This window comes from Zingiber officinale, chromosome 7A (assembly GCF_018446385.1).
Source record: "Zingiber officinale cultivar Zhangliang chromosome 7A, Zo_v1.1, whole genome shotgun sequence".
Lineage (NCBI taxonomy): Eukaryota > Viridiplantae > Streptophyta > Magnoliopsida > Zingiberales > Zingiberaceae > Zingiber > Zingiber officinale.
Window position 1 is genome coordinate 109,598,498 of NC_055998.1, and position 17,781 is coordinate 109,616,278.

Below are 17,781 nucleotides of genomic sequence, written 5' to 3' on the forward strand. Positions count from 1 at the left end.
TTGGAAAATTCTGTAGACAAGAGCGTAGATTCAAATGCCTCACGATACCACACCAAGTCCTATATATTAAGAGTTGGACTATTGTTTAAGTAGATTGACAAATTGAATAAATAAGCATTAGAATCATTTTTCTTTTTCATAGTATGAGATGTTGCAACGAAGATTAATGGTTATAGTGAAATATTTATAGGATTGTTTAAGCCATTGAATGTAATCTTGATTGTACACTTGTGTAATCATTATTTTTTTGCTAGTATAATCGTTGCGTATAGTAATTTTTCTCCTAGCATCAGCATGTCTCTTTATAGGCTCATCTAAACTCTTTAGTGAAAAGTGTATACACATAACTATGAAGGTTCACATACCATAGATGTCTTAAGCATGGATTATGTTATCAAGTCATGTATTGACGGAATTTACCATTCTACCTGGCCATAGACACCAAAACAACTTTGCCACCAACAACTGCAACAAAATGTCCTTCCTCTTATTAAAACCCTGACAATCCTACTACCCACGATTAATCAAAAAAACTTTTCAAGTTCGCGGTGGTGTCATTTGGACATGACACCTCTATGAGCTTATGGTAGCCTTGTGATGGTCAAGCCTGCCCACGAGGCCTCTCGCAACGACCTTGCTTGGATACGAAGGCAAGCAAGGCCTTTGCAAGGACAAACAACAGTGATTGACCTTTTTTTTAATTTCCTTCCCTTTTTTTCCTCATATTTTCATTTTTCTTCTCTTAACTTAAGAATCAACTCTAAGTCCCTATCTTTTTATACTAATTATGGCGCAATACCACAGTGCATGTTGTAAAGAGTAAACGCTAAACTCAAATCTTGGCGGAAAATGTTGGAAGTGAATGGTTTTAGGTCTAGTAGAGTAAAGACAAAATTGAATTTATTAATATTAGACGTAATGTGACAATTATTAAGATAGAAGATGATGAATTATCTATAACTGGGAGCTTTAAATATTTAAAATCATTTTTGCAAAAGGATAAATGATTGAGAGATGCCTTATATAGAATGTAAGCAACGTGATTGAAATTAAGGAAAGTGTCAATTGTTCTTTGTGATCGTAAAGTTTCTTTAAAAATTAAAGAAAAGTTCTACAAAATGACGGTTATATGTTATATTCAAACACATAAGCAAAAGATGGAAGAGATAAGGATGTTAAGGTGGATATGCGGACATACAAGGATGAATAAGATAAGAAATGCGAACATTCAAAAGAAAATCGGAGTTGCACCTATTGAGGGAAAACTTTGAGACATGTTTAAGATGATATAGACATGTAAATGCTCCTTAAGTGATGTGAAACTATGACAAATATACATGTCATATGAAGAAGAAGAAGAAAAAAAACTTGATTAATAATAATAATAAAATAAGATAAAATTTATTTAAATATAAATAATGATGTAGTAGAGATAAAATCTAATGACGTAGAAGGATTCATATAGCCGACCCCACCTAGTGGGTGATAAAATCGTATTGTTGTGACCCGATTACAATTCAAATTACCGAGCCCCCTATGTAAATATAGTATAGGGTAACTCAGATCCAAAGTTTAAAATTTCGACCCGTGTCGAGGTTTTGATTCTGGACCAGAACGATACGGTTTCGGTATCGTATCATGCCGTACCGATATAGTTTCGGTATTTTCTAAATATAAAATATATTAGTTAAAAAATAAAATATGTAACATAAATATTTAAAAAATAAACAATATAAAAAATAATCTTAAAAAAAGAAAACATATAAAATAGATAAATAAATAAATAAAAATTTTATTATAATTTTTAAATTAAAATAAATGAAATATAAAATTAATTAGATAATTTTATTAGTGTTTAATAAAGTCTTTTTGATTATCTCCATCATAATTAGGAGTTGATTAAAATAATTACTCTAAATTTAATTAAAAAAATTTGAAATTCGACACCACTCGCGAGCTCACACGACTTCGGCGTTGCCGCAGGGTTGCACGACCCCTCAACCATAGCCGCGGGGATCGCGTGACTCCTCTGGCATGACCGCACTGGTCCCTTTGCAGCCGTCGTAGGGTCGCACGATGCCTCCGCGGAGGCAGCGGAAGGGTTACTGCTGTTGTGGGGTCGAGCAACCTCTCCGCTACGACCACGGGTCGCACAACATGTCACAGCTATTGCAGGTCTGGTGCCGAAGTTGTGCTGGTGCTGGTCGCCGAGCGGAACGAGATGTTTCGCCCGTTTCGACCGTCTCGACATGACACTTTAAACCATGCTCAGACCATCTCTCAAAGAATGTAACGACAAGTAATAATCTCAAGGTCAATTTATTTGTAAATGAAAGTTTGAGTTTTAGATGCTAAGGCTAAAGATAGTAATGTAAATTCTCTAAACTACGATCACAACATAATTAACGAAAATATAGAGTAATGCATATTAATATAATTTAACCTACTTGCAATCCAAATAAAGAACAAAAACTTAAAACATTCAAACAAAACAAACATTGCATAAATTAAATGAATTAAAATGCATTGACCGAAATGAAAGTAATGCAAGCGGAATTTAACCAAACACATTGCAAGCAAAATACTAAATGAAAACTAAGCATTGAAGGTAGAAACTTCTGCGATCGGGATGGATGATGTGGATCAAACTTAGGAATCCAGAGAGCTCAATGGAATTGCACGCGGAGCTAGGAATCCCAAAGCTTGTGGATGAGATGGTTCTCCGATGAGGAAGGGAATTTGTTGACGGTGGCTAATGGTGGTGGAGATGAGATGGTTCCGTCGACCGTCTCTTCTCCTCGATGGATGGAGGAAGGTGGTTCGGAGCTAGGAATCCCAAAAAGCTCTAGTGGATGAAGGGGGGGGCGATGATGTCCTTTGATGAGGAAGGGAATCCTCGTCTCTTCGAGGTGCAGGTGATGATGGAGATGGCCGGAGGAGATGACGATGGGAATCCCCTTTCGTTTCTCCTCCTCCCGTGTATGGCATGAAATGAAGTTGGGGAAGAAACTCCTTCGATCATATGTTGAATGAATCCTTCCTTGAGAGAAAACCGATTGCTTAAGTGAACCAATGCCCTCACGTGCCCTCACGTGCCATGACTGTGCCAAGGGTTACGGCCAGGCCGTGTTGGCTATTGTGGAATGGCTTTGGTAAGCTACTACATGGGACACGGCTTGGCAGTGTTAGGGGACATGACCAGGCCGTGTTTCCTTCTTTGGGGGTGCTTCGAACTTTTCTTTTGATTCTAGTTGATGCCCACTTTTGATTCCCCACAGAACCACATTCATATTTTAAGATATAATATATTAAATGTAGGAAAATTGCAATGAAGCTCTAAATAAACCTTCGCCTGTAAAACATGGTATGAATCAACATTTAACTATACAAGAGGATTAAAATGTCAAACATGAGAGCATAATAATACATGAAAATGACGGTTATGAAATTCCCCCACACTTATTCCTTACACGTCTTGGGCAAGTAAGCAAAACTCGAGAAGAACTAAAAACTCATTTCCCAAATAATCCCCAATCAACACTTCGAAGATCGTAAAGATAATTACTTAGGATCATTAAATTTATAAGGATCAAGACATTCATAATCCCGATTCTTACACAAGTCCACAAGCATGATAATTTCAATTAACTTGAATAAACTAAGAATGATAGAGTCTTACAAGGTAAATATTTTCGTTCTCGCTCTAAAAATCATTGCAAGGTGGAGTTTCCGTCTATTCTTGTGTAGTATAGGGTAACTCGGATCGTCTCTCAATGAATATAACAGTGAGTGATAATCTCAAGATCAATTTATTTGTAAATGGGGGGTTTGGGTTTGAGATGCTAAGGCTAAAGACAGTAATGTAAATTCTCTAAATTACGATCATAATGAAATTAACGTAAACATAAGTAATGCATCCTAATTTAATCTAACCTATTTTGCAATCCAAATGAAGAACAAAAATTTAAATCATTCAAACAAAACAAATATTATAGAAATTAAATGAATTAAAATGCATTGACTGAAATGAAAGTAATGTAAGAGGAATTTAACCAAACACATTGCAGGTAAAAGATTAAATGAAAACTAAGCACTAAGGGTGCGTTTGGTTCAAGTTATCATGTATAACCTTGGATATGTGATTACCAGATAATCACATAACCAAGGTTATGGGGAATAAAACATAACCAAATGTTATTTGGTTCAATCTAGGTAATGTAACAAAAATATGTTTGTTTGAAGGTTTTAATGAATAACCTAGTTTAATATTTTACTAGATTACCCTTAGTTACAAAACCAACTATATATAATAATAATAATAATATTATTATTATTATTATTTAAACTCTATTCTATTTTACTATATTTTCACATTTTTTTATTTTTTATATATATTTTTATATTTTTATTTTGTTTTTTTTATTTTTTTACTTTTTTTTTATTTTTTTAAATTTTTAGGGGTTTTTATATTTTTCTATTTTTTTAATTTTTTTAATGTTTTTTAACATTTTTTATTATTTTTTACTTTTTTAATTTTTTTATGTTTTTCCTATTTTTTTTAATTTTTAATGTTTTTTTGTATTTTTTTAATTTTTTTTCTATTTTTTCTATTTTTTTATGTTTTTTTTATTTTTTAAAATTTTTTTGTATTTTTAAAAATTTTTAATGTTTTTTCTATATTTTTTAAATTTTTAAAGTTTTTTTACCATTTTTTATTTTTAAAATTATTTTAAATGTTTTTTTTTAATTTTTTAATTTTTTTTACGTTTTTTTTATTTTATTTTTTATATTTTTTATTTTTTTCTTTACATTTTTTTTTCATATTTTTCTTTTATCCGAGAGTATTTTGGGTAAAAAAAATTCGATAACCCCGGAATCAGGAAAAACTTCAATTTTCCGAGGTTTTTCGATTCCTGGTTGCATGCCCCTTTTGCTGACGTGTCGGACATGGAACATTATTCGGGAATCATCGATTACCTAAATCAAACAGGGTTTTTGTTGATAACCTTCGATGGATAACCAAGGTTATCAAGGATAACCCTCAACCAAACGCACCGTAAAGGTGAAAACTTCTCCGATTGGGTTGTATAGTGCAAATTGAACTTAGGAATCCCAAAAGCTCAGTGAAATTGCGCGCGGAGCTAGGAATCCCAAAGCTCGCAGATGAGGTGGTTCTCTGATGAGGAAGGGAATCCCCTTTCCATCTCATGAGGCAGTTAATGGTGGTGGAGATGAGATGGTTCCGCTGACGGTGAGATGACGATGGAGATAACAATGGGAACCTCATTTTCGTCTCTTCTCCTCAATGGATGGAGGGAGGTGGTGCGGAGCTAGGAATCCCTAAGCTGCAATGGATGAAGGGGGAGGCGATGGCGTCCTTTGATGAGGAAGGGAATCTTCGTCTCCTCGGGATGCTGGTCGGTGATGATGGAGATGACCAGAGGATGGAACGGAGACGATGGGAATCCCCTTTCGTCTCTCCTCCCATGGATGATGTGAGATAGAGTTGCGGAAGAAGCTTCTTCGAGCTGTGTTCCTTGCTGTGGGATGCTTGGAACTTCTCTTTTGACTCCTGTTGACTCCCTTTTTTAATTCCTTACAAAACTACATTCATATTTTAAGACATAATGCCCTAAATGTAGGATTAAAATGACAAACATAAGAGCAAAATAATACGTGAAAATGTTGGTTATAAGTGAGATAAGGTTTAGTTGTTGTTTTTGTTTCTTTCCCATTTCATTTTTTTTCTTTTTTTTTTCCTTTTCAATCTACAAGGTTAGACATTGCATAAAGAGGCAGAGGAGTGGATTGAAGATGGATTGATGGAAAAAGTGAATTAAATATAATATAATTTATAATATTATAAAATATATTTATTTATGTTTATTATTTTTAATTGATTTTATTAAAATATCATTTACAATACATTACATTTCTTTTGATATTAGCAATGCTACATGTTATGTATTTTACTAAATTTATCTTAATTTTTTTTGTATAAATTTTAATTTGAGCTACAATTATATCATTTTTTAAAAAGAAAGATATTTTTTTTTGCTTTTATCTAAATTGTTCAACATTTAAAAACATAAACACTCATTCATCCAAAAATTATCATATGTACAATGTAATATAATATAATATATATATATATATATATATATATATATATATATTCTCTAAATCAAAGTCATCGACCTCTCATCCTTTTACTATACAATAGAAAATTTAGACTGTACTTTTACATATTCTCAATGTATAAAAGAATTTCATTAATTCATGAATAATTTGAAATTTTCAAACAAATGTAACATAATCAATGTCTAAAATCATCAAATCATATTTGAAGATGTTGAAATCGAAGATCAATCTCCATGACAATTATAAATGTAAGTTCTCAGACTCGATGCATCTGTGATAAAACTGAAAATTGAATATTAATCTTCATCATCATTATAAATGCAAGTTTTTGGACTGCATGTCTCTGCAATAAAACTGTAATTAAGACTATTTAATTATGTACAACAATAATAAAAATATAAGTTTTAAATTTATACATTTTTGATGAACTTATAGTTGCTGCAAAACGTTCAATAAGCAACAAATGTCTCATGAGATAATATCAAAATTGAAACTCAATTGTCAACATCTCAAATATAACTCAATACTATTCATCTATAACAATGAAATATTAATAAAATATTTTTGAATTAATATATTTTATATTTTAAAAAGTATTGAAATCATATCAGTACGACACAATACGGTATTGAAATCATATCATTCTAGTCATAAATTAAAATTTTAGCATGGCTTAAAATTTTAAACCTTGGTCTTAATAAAATTATCATAGCAAATTTGTCAAATGAATCTCACATTTTTAATTTGTATAGTATATCTTAACTTCAATTTGATCTTTTAGGATCATAAGGTGGTTTGAAGACCTCAGTTTATACTAGGAGTTAGGCAGCACCACGTTGAATGATTTTTAAAGAAGGCAACACTTCATTGTCTTTTTTTTTTTTTGAGTTATATATTGGGCTAATTAAAGGTTCTTTGGTTAGGAGAAGGGCCATTAATATGGATTAGGAATTTTGATTGTTCCATGATTAATCATATGATGATTTTTTCCTGTGGGTCCGTTGGTGAGTCATCAAGGATCCAAGAGTCTCTTCTGGGGTTAAGCACTTCCATGTTCTTTGGTTCAGGAGAGAAGTCACTAAATTAGGTAGGGATTATTTCTTGAACTGCTACAGCTGGTCTCATTTTTGGTTCATTAATTTCCTCCTTGAGTTTGAGGTAAGTCATCAAGTGACTTTTTTTGAAGTTAAATCTTCGAACTCACTTAAGTTAAAAAGTACATAAATTTTAGGAGAGGTGACTAAATCAAGGTGAGGCTTCGATCATTGTCCTCTGAGACACTAAGGTCCACATTGTTGTTGGATTTTCCTTTTCCTTAAAATTTTTGTACGGGTGGGCTGATCTTTTTATTTCTCATTCTAATTTTGCAAGGTTGTGGATGCTCTTCCATTGTGTTTAGAGCATTAGTAGTCCCTATTCCATACACAGAGAGAGAGAGAGATGGGAGGTTATACAACCAAAGTGTCATGTACTGTAACAGTGATGGAAAGAATGTTACACCATATTAAGTTTTTGAGTTTGTTCACTCTAGCCTTTATGGATATAAGCTCGTTCTCCTTTTTTAGTTATACTCACACTTAGCATATACATCTGGTATTTTCTCTCATCATCTTGATTTAAGAATTGTGTCATGATGCTTATAAAGTCTGAATTTTTGTAGGTTTTGGTACCTTTTTTTTTGTGGGATTGAGGTATGGCGAACTGTATTTGGACCATACTAATATTTTTTATTGTTTCTGTTAAAAAGTAATTAGATGCTAGTTTTCCTTCAAATTAAACATAAATCAATTGTATGCTAACCACATAAAAATTGTATATACATTGTCATTTGATGTTATATAGTTTTAGTATTTTAATGCTTATATGTGTTGTGTATTTAATCGATATGAGACTCCATATCATCCACACGACTTTTGAAACCTTCATAATTGAGACAACATGCACTAAGAATACTCTAGAATAGCTGAAGAAACTGAAGTTTTTGTTTTTTTTTTCTGCTAAGGTTTGAGTTCCTTTTCGGATGTTTTCTATTAGCTCTGCTATTACTGCAGAATCTTTCCTTGACGTGTAGATGTCATCAGACATGCTCCTTATAGAAAAGCTTCAGATTTTTAATTTCTCGTGCTTGATTTTTACATCTCTGTTGGTGAATGCATTGGTTTCTGGTGACATGATGATTTGGAGACTATTTCTTAGTGGAAAGTATAAAAAGTTAATTTAGTTGGTTCATATGGTTAAGTGACCTTATTTACTTAGTTCTTTCATTGAATTATTGTATGGATTGCAAAGGCATATATGTAAATAATATGTTTTCAGGTGATGCATTATATGACATGAGAGTGAGGTTAAATGCCACTGCGAATCAGCTTACTGATTGGAATCAAAATCAGGTTAATCCTTGTACATGGAATTCTGTTATCTGTGACAGTGACAACAATGTCATTCGAGTGTAAGTCATTTGTTCTTCTCCTCTTAAAGTTATATTTATTATGTGGATTCTAAGATTCAATTGCAGTAAATTGGAAGACAATAGCATTTTTGAAAGCCATATTCCATAATTGTAATTTCATTGCCTCAGGACATTGTCTTCAATGGGATTTAATGGAGTCCTATCACCAAGAATTGGAGAACTCCAGTATCTAGCTGTTTTGTAAGTATAATTTTACCAACATTTTAGTTACTTAGTGATGCAATTGGCAAACAAACAAAAGGAACCAACCTCAATAAGTGGAAAATTCTTACATAGAGAAAACAAAGTGGAAATTCTTATTGATTAAAAGGAAAAAAAATCAGCAATTTACCAAAGGGCGCACATAGGTTTCCGAATTGACCAAAAGGTGCATGCTACTTTGGTATTTACCAAATGACACCTTTTTCCGGTGCTCTTCCCGTTCTACCCTTTTGACAAATATGACTTTTTCTTTTCTCTATTTTTTTTCCTTTCCCTTCTATTTCCTCTCTCCTATACATGCAATCTCTTTTCGCTTTCCTTCTCTTTCCTATCTCTTTTGCATGCATGCATGCGAGTTTGATATGAAAATCATATCAAGCCCACGACATTTAGGATTTAGTTGATTCGTTTGATAACATTTAACACATCAGGAGAAACCGAAATAAGCAATGAAGGGTATCATTGGATTCCTTGCAGCTTAAGAAATCTATGGGACTTGAAATGGGTCAAATCGAGCCTATCTAGATGGACCTAGACAGGTCTAATTGGATCCATTTCAAGTCTTATGGATTTCTTAAGTTGCTAAGAGTCCAATGGTGCCCTCCATTGCTTATTTCAACTTCTCTGAAGGTGTTAAAATATTATCGGAAGAATTAACCTAACGTGAATTTGATATGAATCGTAGGCTTGATATAGTGCATATCAGGTTCACGTTGGGCCCAATATGATTTCATATTAGGTTCACATTAAGCTAAAATGTGAATAATGTAAAAAGGTCACATTTTTGGAGTTTCTCTTGCAAGAGTCAAACTAAAAAGGTAAAATATCACATTATTCACATTTTAGCTTAATCAACAAAGCAAGAGTTTCTCTAAACTAAATTTCTTTTTTTGTTTTCAAGTTTTACGTGCATTTTAAACTTTAATTAAATCCAAAAACATATATTAATGCATTATGAACTTTTTTTAAAAAAAGTTGTTTTCATTATTTCATATTATCTTTTTATCCATGTTACAAAGAGCAAAATATCACATTTTTTATGTTTTAGCTTAATTAAGGAATCTAGTGTTCTTTTTGTGGGATTACTTTAAAGTTATGTAAATATTCTAAACTACAATTAAATCCGAAAGAATATATACAATTTATGCCTTTTGATAATATTCTAAATTTTATGTTTTTTATTTGCTAATAAGAACTATTTATCATCATTGTCAATATCTCTCGTTAATTATATTTAAATGCAATATAATTCCCTAAAACAATGGATAAGACAAAATTAAGGTGAAACCAAAAGAACCAAAACTTGAAGGTCACGTTGGGCCTGATATGATTCCATGTCAGACCTAATATGGGCCTGATATGATTCAAATCAAGCCCACGTTGGGATTTTTTAGCCGATTCTTTCATTAACATTATAACACCGCTTGAGAAGTTGAAATAAGCAATGGATAATGCCGTTTGACTTCTTGCAGCTTGAAATGAATCCAATCAGACTTGCCTAGGTCCATTAGTGGATTTTGGTTGGCCTGATATGATTCTATATTAGGCTCACGTTGGGCCTGGTATGATTCATATTAGGCCCACATTGGGATTTTTTAGCCGATTGTTCCATTACTATTGTAATAGTCAAGAAGCTGAAATAAGTAATGCATAGCACCGTTTGACTCCTTGCAGCCTCAAAAGTCCACAGGACTTGAAATGAATCCAATCGGACATGTCTAGGTCTATTAGTGGATTTAGACTGAAACTAAAATATGATTTCATATTAAATCCACGTTACGCTAAAATATGAATAATGTAAAAATGTCACATTTTTAGAGTTTTTCTTGCAATAGTCAAACTAAAAAGGTTAAAATATCACATCATTCACATTTTACCTTAATTAACAAAGCAAGAGTTTCTCTAAACTAAATCTCCTTTTTAGTTTTCAAACTCTAAACTAAATCTCCTTTTTAGTTTTCAAGTTCTCCGTGCATTCTAAACTTTAATTAAATCCAAAAACAAAGATTAATGCATTATGAACTTTTTTTTAAAAAGTTGTTTTCATTATTGCATATTATCTTTTTATCCATGTTACGAAGAGCAAAATATCACATGTTTTATGTTTTAGCCTAATTTAGGAATCTAGTGTTCTTTTTGTGGGACTGCTTTAAAGTTCTTTAAATATTCTAAACTAAAATTAAATCCGAAAGAATATATACAATTTATGCCTTTTGATAATATTCTTAACTTTATGTTTTTTATTTGCTAATTGCCAATATCTCTTGTTAATTATATTTAAATGTAATGTAATTCCCTAAAACAATGGATAAGACAAATTAAGGTGAAACTAAAAGAACCAAAACTTAAAGGCCACGTTGGGTGGCCGATTCATCCATTAATATTTTAACAACTCCCGAGAAGTCGAAATAAGCAATGGATATCACCGTTTGATTCCTTGCAACCTCAGAAATCCACAAGTCCAATTGAACATGTTTAGATCCATCAGTGGATTTTGATCAAAATCTATTGATGGACTTAGACAAGTTCGATTGGATGTATTTTAGGTTCTGTGAATTGTTGAGAATGTAAGGAGTCAAACGGTGCTATCCATTAATGGAACAATTGGCTAAAAAATTCGAACGTGGGCATATGATTCATATTAGGCCTACGTAGCCTGATATGAATGGACCTGGTATGATTTATATCAGGCTCACGTTGGAATTTTTTAGCCGATTATTCCATTAATATTTTAACACCTTCCGAGAAGCTGAAATAAGGAAAGCATAACACCGTTTAACTCTTTGCAGCTTCAGAAATTCATAGGACCTGAAATGGGTCCAATTGGACATGTTTAAGTCTAACAGTGGATTTTGATCGAAACTAAAGTAGGATTCCATATCAGACCCAAGTTAAGCTAAAATGTGAATAATGTAAAGGTCTTAGAGTTTTTCTTGCTAGAATCAAACTAAATAGGCTAAAATATCACATCATTCACATTTTAGCTTAATCAACAAAAAAGAGTTTCTCCAAACTAAATCTCCTTTTTAGTTTTAAAGTTCTCCGTGCATTCTAAACTTTAATTAAATCCAAAAACAAATATTAATGCATTATGGACTTTTTTTTTTGAAAAAAAAATTGTTTTCATTATTGCATATTATCTTTTTATCCATGCTACATAAGCAAAATATCACATTTTTTATGTTTTAACCTAATTACGGAATCTAGTGTTCTTTTTGTGAGATTGCTTTAAAGTTCGTTAAATATTTTAAACTACAATTAAATCCGAAAGAATATATACAATTTAGACCTTTTGAAAATATTCTAAACTTCATGTTTTTTTATTTGCTAATAAGAACTATTTATCATCATTGCCAATATCTCTTGTTAATTATATTTAAATGCAATATAATTCCTTAAAACAATGGATAAGACAAATTAAGTTGGAACCAAAAGAACCAAAACTTAAAGGCCACGTTGTGCCTGATATAATTCTATATCATGCCCTTCATATCAGGCACACATTGGAATTTTTTAGCTGATTCTTCCATTAATATTTAACACCTCTCGAGAAGCCGAAATAAGCAATAGATAACATCGTTTGACTCCTTGCAGCCTCAATCCACAGGATCTAAACATGTCTGATTCCTATCAGGTCCACGTTGAAATTTTTTAACTGATTCTTCCATTAATATTTTAATACCTCCTGAGAAGCCGAAATAAGTAATGAATAGCACCGTTTAACTCCTTGTAGCTTCAGAAATTCATAGAACTTGAGATTGGCCCAATTAGACATGTCTAGGTCCTATGGATTTCTGAGGCGGTAAGAAGTCAAACGGTACTATCCATTGCTTATTTTGACTTATCAGGAGGTGTTAAAATGTTAATGGAATAATTGGCTAAAAAATCCCAACGTGGACTTGATATGATTGCCCACGTTGGGTCTGATATGGAATTATATTAGGCTAAACCTGAGCATGATATGAAATCATATTAGATCCAACGTGACCTTTAAGTTTTGGTTCTTGTGGTTCCACCTTAATTTGTCTTATTCATTGTTTTAGAGAATTATATTGCGTTTAAATATAATTAACGAAAGATATTGACAATGATGATAAATAGTTTTTATTAGCAAATAAAAAAACATAAAGTTTAGAATTTTATCAAAAGGTCTAAATTGTATATATTCTTTCGGATTTAATTGTAGTTTAGAATGTTTAAATAACTTTAAGGTAGTCCCACAAAAAGAAGAACACGAGATTCCTTAATTAGGCTAAAACATAAAAAATGTGATATTTTTCTCTTTGTAACATGCATAAAAGATAATATGCAATAATGAAAACAAATTTTTTTTTTTTAAAGTTCATAATGCATTGATATATGTTTTTGAATTTAATTAAAGTTTAGAATATGCGGAGAACTTGAAGACTGAAAAGGAGATTTAGTTTAGAGAAACTCTTGCTTTGTTAATTAAGCTAAAATGTGAATGATGTGATATTTTAACCTTTGTAGTTTGACTATTGCATGAGAAACTCTAAATATGTGAACTTTTTTTTTTATATTAGTCACATTTTAGCTTAACATGAATCATATTAGGCCCAACGTGGGCCTGATATGCACCATATTAGGCCTACGGTTCATATCAAGTCCATGTTGAGCAGATTCTTCCGATACTATTTTAACACCTCCGAAGAAGCCGAAATAAACAATAGAGGGCACCGTTGCACTCCTAGTAGCTTAAGGAATCGATAGGACTGAAATAAGTCAAATCGGATCTGTCTAAGTCCATTAGTGGGTTTTGACCAAAACTCACTTATGGACCTAGATAGATCCGATTGGATTGAGGTTGCAAGGAGTTCAATGGTGCCCTTCATTGCTTATTTCGGCTTCTCTCGATGTGTTAAAATGTCATTGAATGAATCGGCCAAACAACACCGTGGGCCTGATATGAGTTTCATATCAAATCCACATAATGCATGCATGCAAAAGAGAGAGGAAAGAAAAGAGAGGAAAGGAAAGATAAAGAGGTTGCATGCATAGGAGAGTGGAGAGAGGAAAGAGAAAAGAGAAGAGAAAGAAAAATGACATAGAAAAGAAAAAGCCAAATTTGCCTAGAGGATAGAAGGAGAAGAGCATTTGAAAAAGATGCGTCTTTTGGTAAATACCAAAGTAGCGTGCGTTTTTGGTCAATTCGGAAACCTACATGTGCCCTTTGGTAAATTGTCAAAAAAAAAAACATAGTTCCTGATCTATTTCTGATAAGCTTAACTCATGAAAAACAAACAATTAAATTGGAAAATGCATTAGACCATAATTATTCCTTTAATTAATTATAAAAAAATGACAACTTAATCTGTCCATGGGTTTGTGAATGAATAGAAATCTTATGTTAAGTCCCAAATAACTTTCATATGTAACTGGAAGAACATGACACCATATCATTTAGTATATGGAGGGGAAAAAATGATAAACCAGTAACACTGAACTTAGGCTGACCGATCTGGCTGCACGGAAGTTTCCCACCAGCCACCAAGGTAAATTGGGAAGTGCTCGTGGCATGCGACCTAGAAGCCCAACATTATGTGGTTGTGTCCCATTTGGAGGAAAAATTCATACAAATGATCGTAGTTGGGGATCAAACCGTGGATGTCTAGGTGATAACTTGACATCCTTTCACTGCACTATAGGGTAAAAAAACACTTTGTGATATAAACATTTTACTTATATAAAAAAAATGTTAGTATATGGAGTCATCTCAATGAGAACTATACCACATTGTGACTGAAAAGGAAGCTTGTTTTACCTATGCCACCTTGTAGGGGCTTATGTGTGATAAGTGTGGCCTACATCCTACAAAGGATTGATGATGAAATTATGTTCATGGAACTCCCAATGTTAGAAATTAAGTAAATCTAGTAGGAAACTAAGTAATTAAAGTAACAAGTGGGAATCTAAACAAATATAAAGATCATAACAAATAGACAATAGTAGATAACATGTGAGAATTGGAGGATCAGGGGTGTGATTTGGGGCAGGGTGGGGAGTGAATAACAATTAAAAAACAATTATTTAAATAAGAGAGTTGGACATGCAACAATAATGTAAATCAAAATAAAATTAATGCTAATAAATTTATTTAATGTGCTTTGGACCTCCAATTCTGCTTCACAACCTATTGATTTGTTAGGTAAGTCACTCCTTGAAATTTAAGAGACAAATAAGCCTTCAAAAGCATTTTTATTTTACAAGATAGAAAACCATAAAGCAGCTTGTAAAAAAAATTGAAAAGTTGTTAAGAGCTTGAAAATTGCAATCTTAAGCTTGTATGAATTCAAGAAGTGTATAAAAGACTAAAAAATTAACAAGAGAGAGTATTTTTAGTAGTAGAATTGTTGCTGAATGTGTTTTCATGAGCTCCTCTTGTTCCTCGGTTTATATCCTTCAAACTGAGCTTAGATAAACTTCACACAATTGTTTTGTTTAATTCCTAGTCTAAAATATTCTTCAGTTGACAGAAACACTAATTATGGAAGCCATATTTGTCAGCGATGCTCTTTATTCTAGTTGAACAACATCACAAGCTCATCTATCAGTGGAACAAATCCTGATTTAATTTAAATTTACTTCCCCTATAATGGTACGAAAGTTTCCCTCCCTTTTTTTTGTGATTCTCCCTCTAAAAATGTCATTATTGCACCAATAATATTCTATAAATGATATAATATTCAAATTTAGTCATGGTGAACTCTTGTCAAATTTATACGGGTACAAAATTAAATTAGCATAAAATTATATTTTTTATCCTTGCAGATAAATTTAATTGACCAAAAATAGTCAGGTGATTGATCACAATGTCAATTAATGGAATGTGTCAGTCAAACTGAATTCTTTAATATTCAAATGTCGAGTTTCAAGAATTCTTTAAAATTTCTAAAGAAAAAAAAAAAATAGAGATGTATAATATGGTGAAGTAAAAATTATTTTCTTTCTGAAATACTTCATACTTTAAAAAAATAATACTATGTTGAAAATACTTAAAAAACAATGTTTTAGTTTTATGTTGATTTATGTAACTTTTTATATTTTTTTAGAAAATATAAAACATGAATTTTCAACATAGAAAATAAGTTTGCAATGTGAAACTAACAATCAAGCTTTATTAAAACTATACATTTAAAAAAAAAAAGGCAGCTCGAACCCGTGACCTTTTGGTCACATATACATTTAAAAAACTCTTTTAATTAATATTAAAGTGGCATTTCCAATCATCATCATATACACATTTCCCATGACCAATTAGTATCATGATTTATAGATAATGTAAGACCAAATTGATGCATCTTAAGTAATATCCTGGACTAAATGCTTCATCTATCATCATATGACCCAATATACAAATATATAATTACTATATTTTTTGAGTCAGACGAGATAGTCCTTTCTGTCCTCTCTTCTATATCATCATACAAGTCAATAAATGAAAACATAGATATGATATCAATAAGCATAAATGATCAAAGATATATAAACACATGCAAGTGAAACACATTGATAAAATCTAAGTGATTTGCCAACGAAAAATAAATTATTAATTAACCTAGTTGGAGCGCACTGATCTATCTAAAATGTGATAATTTATTCTTGGGAATCCATTAGTTGGGTCCAACTTGGTTTACTAGGTACTTTTTGCCTTTCATCTAGATGGCCAATTTGATTTTATTCTGGATTGCCCCTTACTAATTATAGAAGAGTAGCCTTTTCATTTTTCTTTGATTCATACCCTTAGCTAGTTTGGCTAACTTTTACTCTTTGGTTACTAATAATCATATCATGAAAGTTAGCATCTTATATGAACTTTTCTCTATTGTTGTTATTGGATTATCTACTTGTGACTTCAAGTTTTCATTGTTTATAGATTAGATTATCTACTTGTGACTTCAAGTTTTCATTTTCATTTTCAAGTTGCTTAAGTTGAGCATGATAAGATTAATCAAAAGATGGTGGTTGTATTTTTAGTTTTAATTTATTTTTGAGATTCCTATTTTTATCTTTTTTTCTATATACAATAAGTTTAATAAAGAAATTATAGTATTAAAAAGTTAATCAACTAGGGGAAAGTCTACCTTGTTGTCTTTTTTGTCTAAAGCCATCATTATTCCATTGTTCCTTTCATCCAAGACTCCCACTTCATCATTGCTAGCACTTTTAGTCTTATCTTTAAGCATAGGCTAGATTTGTCAAGTGATGTGTATGATTCATACCTATATTTTCGGTCTTATTTTGCATGCATTTACTATATTACATGAGCATATTTGCATAAACTTCTAGCATTTGCATTCATTTCATCATTTAGTTCGGATGATTTGTACTTTGTATTGATAGGAAGTGGAGATTTTGTCTTTGGAGCATAAATCAGAGACGAAAAGTCTAAGAACACATGATGTAACATGATACACAACCTGCCTATGGCCTGTCATGGCTGTGTACCATCTTTGGAGGCAAAATGAGTATCAGAGAAAAACACTAGCTGTCCAGCATCGGTTTGGCCGTGTCTCCTGACATGGCCATGCCCCAAGTTGTGCCTTTGACGAGGAGAACCAGCGTCGAACACTACCTAGCCGTGTTCGGATTTTTAGCATCCACCACGGCCAGGCCGTGGTCTCGCACACGACCATGGCGCACCGCATCTCCTTGATGTTTTAGGATTTTTGTTACCTTCCTCTTTTAGGGTTTCCCTACCTTTTGGAGACCTTGCCAAGGCTCTAAGCCTATAAAAAGAAGGAAGGGGCAGCGGCTAGAAGGTATCAAGAGTTCTCGAAAGAGACCCTAAGGATCAAGCGATCTCATGAAACGGGATCGAGGAGGAGGCCACTTTGAAGACAAGGAGCTATAATATCGATGACTGATATTTCCGAGTAGTCTTTTTAATTATAGGATTAGGGAGTAACTTGATATTTTGTTGGACGAAATAATGCATTGATTCTCTTTTT

General features: G+C 32.2%; 1 protein-coding gene across 8 annotated transcripts in view; it reads left to right on the forward strand.

The window, feature by feature from the left end:
• Positions 1-17,781, forward strand: part of LOC122001985 (LRR receptor kinase SERK2-like) — a 79,136-nt gene that overhangs the window by 7,168 nt on the left and 54,187 nt on the right. For 5 of the 8 annotated variants that reach the window (XM_042556992.1, XM_042556995.1, XM_042556993.1 and 2 more), the window contains exons 3-4: positions 8,458-8,590; positions 8,720-8,791. In XM_042556992.1, the coding sequence (XP_042412926.1) occupies positions 8,458-8,590; positions 8,720-8,791 (205 nt within the window). Of the gene's footprint in view, positions 1-8,457; positions 8,591-8,719; positions 8,792-15,410; positions 15,429-17,781 lie in introns of those variants that run through there. The other 3 variants (XM_042556997.1, XM_042557003.1, XM_042556998.1) reach the window with 1 other exon arrangement.